We start from the raw sequence: 15,228 nt of genomic DNA on the forward strand, positions 1-15,228 counted from the left end.
TTAAACCTCATCCAATTCATGGGGGACATGATGGTCCAGAGGGTGAGCCGGTTCTTTTTGAGGGGGGTGGAGTAGTGGTGTGGACGGTGTGCTGGAGGGGGGGCGGCAGGGAGAGAGGGGGCACTATGTGCATATGTTTTGGGCGTGTCTGAGGTTGAGGGGGTTTTGGACTCGGATTCAGATGTAATGTCTGAAATTCTCTGCACAGGTGGCTCCGAGTGCGGAGGTGGCGATACTCGGCGTGGCGGAAGACCCCCGAGTTCAGGCGAGCAGAGAGGCCCATGTCCTGGCCTTTGCCTGTCTGATAGCTCAGATAGTCAGCGGGACCCGGTGCAGCGAGGGTGTGAGTGAGTGGCAGAATCTTTGCACCTGGAGAAAGTTAAGTTGGCCATTCGGGGACTGGAAGAGGGGTTCACCATGAGGTTGGGGGGAGGGGGTTAAAATATTTCTAAAAGTTTATCTTTCAATTCCTGTAGGGTTATCTGATACTTGCAAAGCCTGATAACGCCTGTGTGCCAATCGCACCACCACCTTCAAACACCACCATTCACGACTTCATCGTTCTGATTCGCAGATTTGACTGCAATTTTGACATCAAGGTATGTAGTACATAAATACCACCTGGGAAATACCAGCTGGGAAATGTTCCATATGTATTACAGCTAAATGTATGAAATACGTGGACGATATTGTTCGTGCATTGTCAAAGCTGAGATGTCTCTCTTTTTAAAAAAAATATTTTTTTAATTAAAGTTTTTCATAATAAATAGTAATAATACTAACACAGCAAAATAGAGTGAACATTAACATAGTGCAAAAAGAGAATATACAATAGCAATTGACTAGACGTGACCCCACACGCCTCAGTCTTCCCACACCCTCCCAACGGAGCACTCACCCCCCCACTCCCCTACAGGTCGCTGCTGCTGCTGACGTTTTAATTTTCCCTGAGAAGCCATCGGACGGTATTGTGCCTCCGCTCAACAGCAGCAGCTCTGTACACTTGGCAAAATTATTTACACACGTAAGTAGGCATCTGTTTGTGGTGTTGTCGTCCCTTGCTTCTCCCAGACGGAGTTTGCTGCTGTTGTCGTCTTGTTCCGCTTCTGCGCAATTCCCCGTCTTCCCCGTTTTCTCTGTTCCTGTGGACGTTAAGTTTGTTAACGTTTCCCTGCCGCTCCCCTCCCCCTCCCTGGCTCTCCTCTATTGTTCCGTCTCTTCCCTCTACCCCCCCTCTCCCCGCTTCTGCCCCCCTCCCCCTCCCCCGTGGGTCGCCTTTCCTTCCTCTTAGATTTAGCTGCCCCCCCCCCCCCGGTCTATCTCTCCCTCTCATGCTTTGGCTACTCTCCCCTGTTTCTTGGCTACCTGGCTAGTATTCTGCTTGTTCGTTGGCCACAATCAAGTCCCGGAACAATTGGGTGAATGGCTCCCACGTTCTGTGGAAGCCGTCGTCTGACCCTCGGATGGCGAATTTGATTTTCTCCATTTGGAGAGATTCCGAGAGGTCGGACAGCCAGTCTGCAGCTTTGGGTGGTGCTGCTGACCGCCAGCCAGTCTGCAGCTTTGGGTGGTGCTGCTGACCACCAGCCAGTCCGCAGCTTTGGGTGGTGCTGCTGACCGCCAGCCAGTCTGTAGCTTTGGGTGGTGCTGCTGACCGCCAGCCAGTCTGCAGCTTTGGGTGGTGCTGCTGACCGCCAGCCAGTCTGCAGCTTTGGGTGGTGCTGACCGCCAGCCAGTCTGCAGCTTTGGGTGGTGCTGACCGCCAGCCAGTCTGCAGCTTTGGGTGGTGCTGCTGACCGCCAGCCAGTCTGCAGCTTTGGGTGGTGCTGCTGACCGCCAGCCAGTCTGCAGCTTTGGGTGGTGCTGCTGACCGCCAGCCAGTCTGCAGCTTTGGGTGGTGCTGCTGACCACCAGCCAGTCCGCAGCTTTGGGTGGTGCTGCTGACCGCCAGCCAGTCTGCAGCTTTGGGTGGTGCTGCTGACCACCAGCCAGTCTGCAGCTTTGGGTGCTGCTGACCGCCAGCCAGTCTGCAGCTTTGGGTGGTGCTGCTGACCACCAGCCAGTCCGCAGCTTTGGGTGGTGCTGCTGACCGCCAGCCAGTCTGCAGCTTTGGGTGGTGCTGCTGACCGCCAGCCAGTCTGCAGCTTTGGGTGGTGCTGACCGCCAGCCAGTCTGCAGCTTTGGGTGGGTGCTGCTGACCGCCAGCCGAACAGGATTCTACGGCGGGCGATCAGGGAGGCAAAGGCAAGGGCGTCCGCCCTCCTCCCCAGGAATAGATCTGGCTGGTCTGAAACCCCGAAGACCGCCACTTTCGGGCATGGCTCCACCCTCACCCCCACCACCTTGGACATTGCCTCGAAGAAGGCAGTCCAGTACTCCACAAGTCTGGGGCAGGACCAGAACATGTGGGCGTGGTTGGCCGGGCCTCCTTGGCACCGCTCACATCTGTCCTCCACCTCCGGGAAGAACCTACTCATACGGGTCCTTGTTAAGTGGGCTCTATGTACCACTTTTAGTTGCGTCAGGCTGAGCCTTGCGCACGTGGAGGTGGAGTTGACCCTCTGCAGTGCTTCGCTCCAGAGTCCCCACCCTATTTCGATCCCCAGGTCCTCCACCCAGTTCATTCTTGTTGCGTCCAGTACGGTGTCGGCCCCTTCTACCAGTCGGTCATGCATGACACTACAGTTTCCTTTACCTAGTATGCTTGCGTCCAGTAACTCTTCCAGTAGTGTCTGTCGTGGTGGTTGTGGGTACATCCTTGTCTCCTTTCGTAGGAGGTTTTTTAGTTGCAGGTACCTTAGCTTGTTCCGCCTGGCTAGCTGGAATTTCTCCGTCAGTTCGCCCAGTGTTGCGATCCTGCCGTCCGTGTATAGGTCCCTGACTGTCAATGTCCCTCCGTCCTGCCCCCACCTTTTGAAGGTGGCGTCAGTCAGCGCTGGCGTGAACCTATGGTTGTTGCAGATGGGAGCTTTACCTGCCATGATTAGTTTGTCTAGTGCTTTGAAAAAGGCCTTGGGGATGTAGATCGGGATGGATCTGAATAGGAAGAGGTACCTGGGCAGCACGTTCATTTTGATCGTCTGGACTCCCCGCGAGGGAGAGTGGGAGTGTGTTCCATCTTTGCAGATCCGTTTTTTACTTCCTCTGTCAGACTGGTGAGGTTCCATTTGTGGATCCCTTTCCAGTTGTGGGCTATTTGGATCCCCAGGTAGCGGAATTTGTGTTGGGCTTGTTTTGAGATGTCTCTCTTACACAGCAGGAACTTGCACAGAGCAGTGACGATTATGGTTAGGGTTATATTTACAAAGAGGAAGGAGCAGTGAGACTTTGTACGCCTGTTCACATATCACTGAGCTCAGACTGTTGCGCCTGAAGGTGAATCTTCACCAGGCCCTGCCAGTCATTATGTTATCCTCTTTCTTATGAAGCTGGTGCCTGAGGTGAAGGATGTTATTGCTGCGCTTGAATTCCTGCAGCAGTCACCCATTGCCATTCGGAGTGGTTTTACTGTGGAGGCTGCGTCCTCCAGAACCATTCGGCCACTATAGTTTGCTGCTCTCACCAAGAGCAATCCAGTTGATCCCACTTCCCGGATCTTGGCCCGTATTCCTCCAACGTTTTCTCTCTATCCCGCTTTGAAAAGCTACGATTGCAGGCATCTTCGCCACCCCTATCCAACATTGCATTCAAGATCACATCAGCTTGTGACATTGAAACACTTCACATGTGGTTGCCTCTGATTCTTTTATCAATCTGCTTAAATCTGGGCCCTCTGCTTATCGACCACTCAGCTCTTCAACAGCGTTTCTCTTGATTTCGCCCAAACACCTTCATAAAAGGGGTTGGTTTAGCACAGTGGGCTAAACAGCTGGCTTGTAATGCAGAACAAGACCAGCAGCGCGGGTTCAATTCCCGTACCAGCCTCCCCTGAACAGGCGGCGGGCGGAATGTGGCGACTAGGGGCTTTTCACAGTAACTTCATTGAAGCCTACTCGTGACAATAAGCGATTTTTATATCATAAAATAATTTCCTGGCTTTCTGTGCTTCAAGAAGAAAAACCCAGCTTCGGGCAGCACGGCGGCGCAGTGGTTAGCACTGCCGCCTCCACAGCGCCGAGGTCCCAGGTTCGATCCCGGCTCTGGGTCACTGTCCGTGTGGAGTTTGCACATTCTCCCCGTGTTTGCGTGGGTTTCGCCCCCACAACCCAAAGATGTGCAGGGTCGATGGATTGGCCGCGCTAAGCTGCCCCTGAATTGGAAAAAATTAATTGGGCACTCTAAATTTATTTTAAAAAAAGAATAACCGACCTTTATCCTTTATTCTTTATCCCTCGAACTATTCTCGTAAACCCCCTCTGCTACTAAAAGTACTGATATTAAGCTGGCTGCCTGGAGATCCTCACTCTACCCTGCTCCCCTTGTTTTGAAGAAAGGAATAATAGACAGTGCACCAGTTCTGAGACACAGCTCCTGCATCTAATGGGGAATTGATAGATTATTGTTAGCAGATCCGCAATTACTTGCCTTATTTCCCGAAGTAACGTAGGATGTCTCCCATCCGGAATGGGTGCGCCGCCTTTGTTGTGCCGACAATCATAGGAGCAGAAAATACGGAGTGGGCCAATCAGCTCCACCGTTTAGTAAGATCATAGCTGATGTAGCAGTAACCTCAAATCTGCCTCTCACCTGCCCCCGATAACCTTTCACCCCCATGCTGACCAAGAATCTATCTACCTCTGCCGTAAAAATATTTAAATATTCTGCTTCCACCAGGAAGAGAGTTCCAAAGACTCATGTCCCTCTGAGAGGCAAAAAAAATCACCTCATCGAACTTTCAAGTGGGCGGCCTCTTGTTTTGAAGCAGTGACCCCCGAGTTCAAAATTCTCTCACAAGACAAAACATCCTCGCCACACCCAATAACCCTCAGGATCTTGCGTTCCATTCAAGTCGCCTCTTGCTGTTCTGAACTCCAGCAGTTACAAGCCAAACTTTTCCATCCTTTCCTCGTAAGACCAACCCTCCCATTCCAGGTGTTAGTTTAGTAAACCTTTTCACAACCGCTTCTGGTGTGTTTCCATCCTTCCTTAACCAAGGTGAGCTGTACTCCATACGATACTCTACACCACCAGCTCTCAGTCCTGCCCTGTACAACTGAAGCATAACCACCCTACTTTTGTATTCAATTCCCCTGGCAATAAATGACAAAGTTCTATCTACCTATTTATCAGATGTCAGAGGTAGGTTCTTTACCCAGAGAGTAGTGGGGGTATGGAATGCACTGCCTGTGGAAGTAGTTGAGTCGGAAACATTAGGGACCTTCAAGCAGCTATTGGATAAGTACATGGATTACGGTAGAATGATGGGGTGTAGATTAATTTGTTCTTAATCTCGGACAAAAGTTCGGCACAACATCGTGGGCTGAAGGGCCTGTTCTGTGCTGTATTTTTCTATGTTCTATGTTCTACTTTTATCCCAGAAACTGAGATTCAGGGCGGCACAGCAGTTAGCACTGCTGCCTCATGGCGCCGAGGTCCCAGGTTCTATCCCGGCTCTGGGTCACTGTCCGTGTGGAGTTTGCACATTCTACCCGTGTCTGCGTGGGTCTCACCCCCACAACCCAAAGATGTGCAGGGTAGGTGGATTGGCCACATTAAATTGCCCCTTCATTGGAAAAAATGAATTGGGCACTCTACATTTATTTAAAGAAAAATATAGTTGATATAAAATAACTTTATTTTGTCAGTAGTGAGGAGTGGGCTGTATTTAACTGTTTAAGGGCCTGCACTAGTGCAGAATGGGCTGTATTTAACTCTAAGGGCCTGCACTAGTGCAGAATGGGCTGTATTTAACTCTAAGGGCCTGCGGTCGTGCGGAATTGGGCTGTATTTTACTGTTTCAGGGCCTGCAGTAGTCAGGAATGGGCTGTATTTTTTGTTGCAGGTGCTTCAGGCACAGCGGGCAGGATACAAAGCTGCAATCGTTCACAATGTCGATTCAGACCAGCTGCTTAGTATGCGCTCAACCAACGGTAGGTTCCAACTCTTCACTATTGCAAAACAAATGTCATTTGATCATTTCTTTGGCACTTTCCTGGGGTGATTTGCTTCCATTCCCGTTTGACAGGTCCTGTGTCGGCTGTTGAGACACTGCCCATATGTAGGGTTGGTGGTTTTTGAAGGGTCTGGCTCCTTCGATATTGTCCCGTCAAACACTCCCGAGGCAGGTACAGCATAGGGTTAAATATAGAGTGAAGCCCCCTCTACCTTGAGAAGATGGCGGTGAACTGCCTTCTTGATCCACGTGCTGTAGGTGCATCCAGAGGCGGCAGCACGGTAGCACAGTGGTTGGCACTGTTGCTTCACAGCACCAGAGTCCCAGGTTCGATTCCTGGCCTGGGTCACTGTCTGTGCGGAGTCTGCACGTTCTCCCCGTGTGGGCTTCCTCCGGGTGCTCCGGTTTCCCTCCACAAGTCCCGAAAGACGTGCTGTTAGATTAATTGGACATTCTGAATTCTCCCTCTGTGTATCCGAACAGGCGCCGGAATGTGGCGACTAGGAGCTTTTCACAGTAACTTCACTGCAGTGTTAATGTAAGCCTACTTGTGACAGTAATAAAGATTATTATTGCCTTGAGAAGATGGTGGTGAGTTGCCTTCTTGATCCATGTGCCGTCCGTGCAGCCACAGTGCTGTTATGAAGGGAGCTACATTTCATGCGGAAACAGCTCCTGGAAGCTGACGGACTGATATTGGCAGGGACTGTGGAAGCAGGTCAACATTGTAGGGATCCCGGAGTGGGGCAGAGGGGTGAATGTTCAGAATCGATTGTTGGCTGACATTTCATTTAATCCTGCAGAGGAGATCCGACATCAGATAACAATCCCGTCCGTGTTCATCGGGGCCCATGCATCCCACATTCTCACGTCTCTGTTCACCTACGACAAAGAGTAAGTGATGAACAGCGCAGGTTGGTTCTATTATAGCACGGTCATTGTAAGCATCTATATAAATGCTGGAAGTGCTTTCTTTCAGGACATGGATCAACAATTCATCAGTTTTCAAATTCTGACTCAGCATTCCCGTTTGACTCCGACTCCTGCTCCCTGCGAGCCAGGGAATTTTCCCAGGGTGACCGAACACTCCAAAATTAAGTGTGCTCCCGCAGATCCACGTGCTGCTGCCATCTTCACCACTCTACCAGGCTCAGTGTTTTCGTTCATGGGATGTGGGCGTCGCTGGCCCAGCATTTGTTGCCCATCCCTGAGGGCATTTAAGAGTCAACCCCATTGCTGTGGGTCTGGAGTCACGTGTAGGCCAGACCGGGTCAGGACGGCAGATTTCCTTCCCTAAAGGACATTAGTGAACCAGATGGGTCTTTACAACCATCGACAATTGGTTTCATGATCATCATTTGACTTTTTATAATTCCAGATTTTTATTGAATTCAAATTCCATTATCAGCCCTTTTTATTACAAATTTGGAGCGCCCAATTATTTTTTTCCCAATTAAGGGGCAGTTTAGCGTGGCCAATCCACATAGCCTGCACATCTTTGGGTTGTGGGGGTGAGACCCACGCAGACACGGGAAGAATGTGCAAACTCCACACGGACAGTGACCCAGGGCCAGGATCGAACCTGGGACCTCGGTGCCGTGAGGCAGCAGTGCTAACCACTGTGACACCGTTCTGCCCTCCCATTATCAGCCCTGGTGGGATTCGAACCCGGGCCCACAGAGCATCACCCTGGGTCTCTGGATTACCGATGACAATACCCCTTCGCCACTGCCTCCCCTTTGTATATCTGATGCATTCATTTATAATGGCCCAGAGGTGCTCTGACCCTTGTGTCTGTGCGCCGTTGAGCTCCAAGTCCTACCTCGTTTACCCCTGATCTGTGTTGTCTGCGGGTGGCTTTTTCAACGTTCTGGAGTGCTGGCGTTTACACTAACAAATCAGTAAAATGTACAGGGACAAGTTAATTTCCAAATAAAAGAAGACGCAGGGCAAGATGGAAATTCATTGTCACAGCAAATTGTAATACCTGGAACTCTCTGCCAGGGGAAGGAGATTCCGTGGTGAGAATTGGATGCATGTCTGAATGGGGGAAATTTGGCAGGACTACGGGGGGGAAAAGGCAGGGGGGTGAGAAGTTAATTCCTTCACTGAAGCCACTTGTGGCTAGGTCAGAATTAATTGCCCACCCCAGTAGATCACGTGAAGGTGGGTGGCAAGCCCACCTTGCCCGCTGCAGCCCAGGTGGTGTTCAGTCATTGGGGGGTCTCCAGAATTTTGACCCAGCGACAGTGAAGGAACGGCCGATACATTTCCAAGTCGGGGGCAGCACGGTGGCGCAGTGGGTTAGCACTGCAGCCTCATGGCGCTGAGGTCCCAGGTTTGATCCCGGCTCTGGGTCACTGTCCGTGTGGAGTTTGCACATTCTCCCCGTGTTTGAGTGGGTTTCGCCCCCACAACCCAAAGATGTGCAGGGTTAGGTGGATTGGCCACGCTAAATTGCCCCTTAATTAGAAAAATGAATTGGGTACTCGAAATTTATTTTTAAAATATATATTTCCAAGTCAGGGTGGTGAGTGACTTGGAGGGGAACCTCCAGGTGGTGGGGTTCCCAGGTATCTGCTGCTCTTGTCCTTCTAGATGGTAGAGGTCGTGGGTTTGGAAGGTGTTGTCTAAAGAACCTTGGTTGGGTTACTGCAGTGCATCTTGTAGACGGTCCACACGGCTGCCACTGTGCGTCGCTGGTGGGGGGAGTGAAAGTTTGTGGAAGGGGGAGCAATCAAGCGAGGTTGCTTTGTCCTGGATGGTGTCGAGCTTCTTGAGTGTTGTTGGAGCTGCGCTCATCCAGGCAAGTGGAGAGTATTCCATCACACTCCTGACTTGTGCCTTGTCGATGGTGGACAGGCTTTGGGGGGTCGGGGGGGGGGGTGAGTTACTCTCCGCAGGATTCCCAGCTCTTGTGGCCCCAGTCTTTATGAATGGTTCAGTTGAGTTTCTGACCAATGATAACCCCCTCCTGGGATGTTGATCATGGGGGGGGGGTTACAGTAATGGCAACGCTCTGAGCAGGTGGATAGATTTGTTATCGTTGGGGATACTCATTGACAACCAATGCTGTTGATTGGATAGTCCATCAGTGAGCTGTCAGGAGTCACGATTGGCCGAGGGCCCTGCTTCTGCGCTTGAGTAAGTCTGACGACGTCCACTCGGCCATCATTGTGAACCGTCCCCACCTCGGCTGCAGTGTGAAGAGCAGCAGTGACATCACAATCCCCTCTAGCTCCTTCCACATTATGAGGGAGTTGGGGGCGATTCGCTTCTGTCTCTCTCCCGCCTGTTGTCCTGTGCATTGGGCCGAGCTGTGCTGCAGTCGCTATTTCCCTGAGAAAACCCTCCTTACTGAACTGTGATGTTTGTTTGCATATTAGTTCTATTTGTTTCCGTTGTGATGCAAGTGTATTTCCCAGAATATCAGAACTGCCTGTATCAGTCACCACTTCAAACATTCCTCGTTGTTCTGTCTATTCACAGTGCATACATATTACTGATGCCAGACTTCAACTTCCCCCTGGGCTATTACCTCATTCCGTTCACTGGCGTTGTTGGAATTGTGATCATCGTCATGATTACTGTCATGGTAAGTGCACAGTGCAGAATGTACCTGTGTTGTGGTTCTGCCCAGCAGAAAAGGCCGCGAGCAAGCTGTATTCACTCACCAAGCTGGTGTTTCCATCTATCACCCAAGTTGTATCTGACTTGCTACTAATCGGCCGTGTGCCACGAGGCTGGTGATGTGGCGGCGGCGAAGGTGAGATGTGAAAAATGCTGCAATGCTCCAATGGGACGTGTTCCACTGAGCTTGGGTCTGGGTCACACTGGGAATTTATAAAGAGAACTTCACTCCCGTGCTGTACCTGTCCTGGGAGTGTTTGATGGGGACAGTGTAGAGGGAGCTTTACTCTGTATCTAACCCCGTGCTGTACCTGTCCTGGGAGTGTTTGATGGGGGCAGTGTAGAGGGAGCTTTACTCTGTATCTAACCCCGTGCTGTACCTGTCCTGGGAGTGTTTGATGGGGACAGTGTAGAGGGAGCTTTACTCTGTATCTAACCCCGTGCTGTACCTGTCCTGGGAGTGTTTGATGGGGACAGTGTAGAGGGAGCTTTACTCTGTATCTAACCCCGTGCTGTACCTGTCCTGGGAGTGTTTGATGGGGACAGTGTAGAGGGAGCTTTACTCTGTATCTAACCCCGTGCTGTACCTGTCCTGGGAGTGTTTGATGGGGGCAGTGTAGAGGGAGCTTTACTCTGTATCTAACCCCGTGCTGTACCTGTCCTGGGAGTGTTTGATGGGGACAGTGTAGAGGGAGCTTTACTCTGTATCTAACCCCGTGCTGTACCTGTCCTGGGAGTGTTTGATGGGGACAGTGTAGAGGGAGCTTTACTCTGTATCTAACCCCGTGCTGTACCTGTCCTGGGAGTGTTTGATGGGGACAGTGTAGAGGGAGCTTTACTCTGTATCTAACCCCGTGCTGTACCTGTCCTGGGAGTGTTTGATGGGGACAGTGTAGAGGGAGCTTTACTCTGTATCTAACCCCGTGCTGTACCTGTCCTGGGAGTGTTTGATGGGGACAGTGTCGAGGGAGCTTTACTCTGTATCTAACCCCGTGCTGTACCTGTCCTGGGAGTGTTTGATGGGGACAGTGTCGAGGGAGCTTTACTCTGTATCTAACCCCGTGCTGTACCTGTCCTGGGAGTGTTTGATGGGGACAGTGTAGAGGGAGCTTTACTCTGTATCTAACCCCGTGCTGTACCTGTCCTGGGAGTTTTTGATGGGGGCAGTGTAGAGGGAGCTTTACTCTGTATCTAACCCCGTGCTGTACCTGTCCTGGGAGTGTTTGATGGGGACAGTGTAGAGGGAGCTGTACTCTGTATCTAACCCCGTGCTGTACCTGTCCTGGGAGTGTTTGATGGGGACAGTGTAGAGTGAGATTTACTCTGTATCTAACCCCGTGCTGTACCTGTCCTGGGAGTGTTTGATGGGGACAGTGTAGAGGGAGCTTTACTCTGTATCTAACCCCGTGCTGTACCTGTCCTGGGAGTGTTTGATGGGGACAGTGTAGAGGGAGCTTTACTCTGTATCTAACCCCGTGCTGTACCTGTCCTGGGAGTGTTTGATGGGGACTTCCTGCGGGACTCACTGCCAGTGAATGTTTGCTCGCCCCCTTCTTTCCAGCAGCCCTTCTACTGGGGCTTCGACGTTCCTCATCCTCCTTCTGACTTCCCACACCAACTCAATCACAAACTACCCCTGAAACTGGGCATAAATGTCCAAAAACCAGAGACTAGTAGGAGCCACCTGATGTGCAACCCCCACCTACACGTCTGCACCGGAATTCACCGACTCTCAACCTTTTCATGTTCGTGTCTATACATTGAGGGTGCAAGCACGATATAACTGAGCCACAGTCGGTCTTGGTGCCTTGCTCAGGCATAAGACCATGAGACATAGGGGCAGAATGAGGCCATTTGGCCCATTGATTCTGCTCCACCAATCACAGCCAAGCACATTGCCCAGCAAAAGACATTGGAATAATATTAACACTACACACCTTGCCTGGCTTTTAATAATCTTTATTGTTACAAGTAGGCTGACATCAACACTGCAATGACGTTACTGTGAAAAGCCCCTAGTCGCCACATTCCGGAGCCTGTTCGGGTACACGGAGGGAGAATTCAGAATGTCCGATTCACCCAATAGCACGTCTTTCAGGACTTGTGGGAGGAAACCGGAGCACCCGGAGGAAACCCACGCAGACACGGGGAGAACGTGCAGACTCCGCACACCTGATGTTTCTTGCACATTAAATCTTTACGAGCTTGTCCCTTGCTGTGTTCTGAGATAATTTCATCATCGTTTTCCGCACTGATGCTTACAACATCCAGCTCTACCTCACCACCACCCTTTCCACAACATTTCCACTGTCCCTGCATTTTCAGACTGCTCCCCATACTGGATGAGCAGAAATTTTGGGCAACACGGTCGCACAAGTGGTTAGCACTGTGGCTTCACAGCGCCAGGGTCCCAGGTTCGATTCCCCGCTGGGTCACTTTCTGCGGAGTCTGCACGTTCTCCCCATGTCTGCATGGGTTTCCTCCGGGTGCTCCGGTTTCCTCCCACAGTCCAAAGACGTGCAGGTTAGGTGGATTGGCCATGATAAAAAAAATAGCCCTTAGTGTCCAAAAACTAAGGGGGTGTTGGGTCACGGGGATAGGGTGGAAGTGAGGGCCTAAGTGGGTCGGTGCAGACTCGATGGGCCGAATGGCCTCCTTCTGCACTGTATGTTCTGTGTATGTTCACCAGTGAAACTTTGGAAACATCAAAGACATTGGCTTTGATCCCTGGAACAAGCTGCATTTCTTCGCCATCGATTCCATTCCTCTCTCGCAACTTAGGTGGGGTTACTGGGCTATGGGGATGGGGTGGAGGGATGGGCTTAAGGAGGGTGCTCTTTCCAAGGGCCAGTGCAGACTCGATGGGCCAAATGGCCTCCTTCTGCACTGTAAATTCCATGATTCTATGACAACCTTCTGAGGCTGAACCAGACTGTGCTTGACCTTGGTGTTACCTCAGTGTTACCTCGGTGTTACCTATGAGCTGAACGTCCGTCCGTTCCTCTATCAGGCCATCACTAAGACTGCTGAATTCCACCTCCATAACGTTGTCCAACCCTGTCCCTGCTTGAAACTCCTCCATGTCTTGATTGCCTCCAGAAATCGCCCCGCCTGTGACCTTACATTAATGTGATGCCTGTGGGGTGATATGGTGGGTGCAGTGGGTTAGCACTGCTGCTTCATGGCGCTGAGGTCCCGGGTTTGATCCCGGCTCTGGGTCACTGTCCGTGTGGAGTTTGCACATTCTCCCGTGTCTGTGTGGGTCTCATCCCCACAACCTAAAGATGTGCAGGGTAGGTGAATTGGCCGTGCTAAATTGCCCCTGAATTGGAAAAAAAATAATTGGGTGCTCTAAACTTATAATAAAAAAACTTTGATGCCTGTATCACCTCTTTAAATAACGCTTCGATTTTATCAAATTTTCAAATTCTCCCGTAGCCGCACCCTTTGTTTATCTCTATAAGTTCCTTGTCTACAACCTTCTGAGATATCTGCATTTCTCTATTTTAGAACTCTTGACAATCTCCAATTTTAGTCACTTCACTATTGGCGGGTGTGGCCCCAAAGTTCTGGTATTCCTTTTTGAAACTTTTCTGCCTCTCTAGCCCCCTTCTTTTTTTTAAATAAATTTAAAGTACCCAATTCTTTTTTTTTTCCAATGAAGGGGCCAATCCACCTACTCTGCACATCTTTGGGTTGTGGGGGTGAAACCCACGCAGACACGGGGAGAATGTGCAAACTCCACACGGACAATGACCCGGGGCCAGGATCGAACCCGGGTCCATGGCGCCGTGAGGCAGCGGTGCTAACCACTGCGTCGCCGTGCCATCCACCTCCCTTCCTTCTTTAAGACACTCCTTAAAACTTGTTTGTCTCTTGACCAAGCATTTGATCACCTATTAAGTTTCCTTGTAGCTTGATGTCCAATTTTGCTTCATATTTCTGTCTTTGGGATGTTTCTTTATGTTAAAGGGCGATGTGTGAGTACTAATTGCTACAAGCACTGTGTCTCAAACTGAGATAGAGATTTCAGTAATTTTGTGCAGCCATCACCGCTTAATAATAAGAGATGCTTGCCGACATCCCCTGCAGCCTGCGATCTCATGTTATTCTGTGTATTGTAGATAGTGAGATGTGTGCAGTACCGACGCAGAATCCGGATGAGCCGACTCTCAAAGGAGCAACTTAAGAAAATTCCAGTCCATAAATTCAACAAAGGTAGGGACACTGCAACTGGACAGAAATGTAACACAGGATGGTTCCGTGGGAATAGAGAGGTACACATTGGCATTGAGATTGTGGAAAGCACGGAGTTGGAGTCAGGTTAACAACCTTATTTTGAAGCCTCCTGGGGTAAGAATGCAATTGACTGTGCACAATTAATATGTAATGCTATGTGACTACAAGTCCACCGCAGATTGCTTTGATACTGCCTGTTAGACTGTGTGACATACCCAAGTGTCACTGCAATGTTGGAATGTTTGGTGTCTCACACACACACTCCCGATTTATTCTAATCCACTTTTTCCCCACCATTTCCCCCCACTCTGCTGATAGGCTCCATGTGGAGATTGGGTGCAGTCCCAAATCATTGAATCGTAGAATCCCAACAGTGCAGAAGGAGGCCATTCAGCCCGTCGAGTCTGCCCCACCCTCGGAAAGAGCCCCCCACTTAGGCCCAATCCCTATCCCCCACCCTATCCCCATAGCCCCACCTAACCTTTGGACATCAAGGGGCAAGTAGCATGGCCAATCCACATCCTTGGACTGTGGGAGGAAACCGGAGCACTCGGAGGAAACCCACGCCGACACGGGGAGGACGTGCAGACTCCATCCACACGGAGAGTCATCTGGGGCCGGAATCGAACCCGGGTCCTCAGTGCCGCCCGGCAGCAGTGCTAACCACTGCGCCGCCCCCCCCACCCCCCCAATGTGGTAATTCTTTGTGTGAATGCACTTGAATAGGGAGAACACTGTGGATGATGAACAGGTATCACGTACCAGCAGTTGTCACGGACCACCAATCCGGGCTGATACTTCTCCGCCCTCCCGCTCTGCAAGTTTACTTTTCCAAAAATATAGTTTGCTCATAAAATTTATGTAAAAGTACATTTCATAACAGTTCGACGTTGACTTTGCACAGAATGCATAACAGCTTCTTTCCGTGAAGTCTGTGAACAGTTACAGTTTATATTTACAATATTTCATGTCAAACGTACGGCCCAAGGGGGGTTTCGCGAGATTACTAACCCCATGTGTACGACGGCGGGAGGACTTTACAGAGTGACATTTGAGCTTTTGCAGCAGCTGCCCCAAGCACTTGTGCAGCCCTCAGCATGCGGCCGGGACCTTGGAATATGCCAGTCTGACAGCTTTGCGTTGGGAAATCAGCAGGTTTCCTGCAGATCAAGTTTTTTTGAAAATTCAGAGCGTCCAATTAATTTTTTCCAATTGAGGGGCAATTTAGCGCGGCCAATCCACCTACCCTGCGCATCTTTGGGTTGTGGGGGCGAAACCCACGCAAACACGGGGAGAATGTGCAAACT

General features: G+C 50.7%; 1 protein-coding gene across 2 annotated transcripts in view; it reads left to right on the forward strand.

The window, feature by feature from the left end:
• Positions 1 to 15,228, forward strand: part of LOC140404616 (E3 ubiquitin-protein ligase RNF167-like) — a 148,434-nt gene that overhangs the window by 13,538 nt on the left and 119,668 nt on the right. For both annotated transcript variants that reach the window (XM_072493220.1, XM_072493219.1), the window contains 5 exons: positions 477 to 599; positions 5,942 to 6,029; positions 6,856 to 6,946; positions 9,542 to 9,647; positions 13,807 to 13,900. In XM_072493220.1, coding sequence (XP_072349321.1) covers positions 477 to 599; positions 5,942 to 6,029; positions 6,856 to 6,946; positions 9,542 to 9,647; positions 13,807 to 13,900 — 502 coding nt within the window. The remainder of the gene's footprint in view (positions 1 to 476; positions 600 to 5,941; positions 6,030 to 6,855; positions 6,947 to 9,541; positions 9,648 to 13,806; positions 13,901 to 15,228) is intronic.

Source organism: Scyliorhinus torazame, chromosome 31 (genome assembly GCF_047496885.1).
Source record: "Scyliorhinus torazame isolate Kashiwa2021f chromosome 31, sScyTor2.1, whole genome shotgun sequence".
Taxonomy (NCBI): Eukaryota; Metazoa; Chordata; class Chondrichthyes; order Carcharhiniformes; family Scyliorhinidae; genus Scyliorhinus; species Scyliorhinus torazame.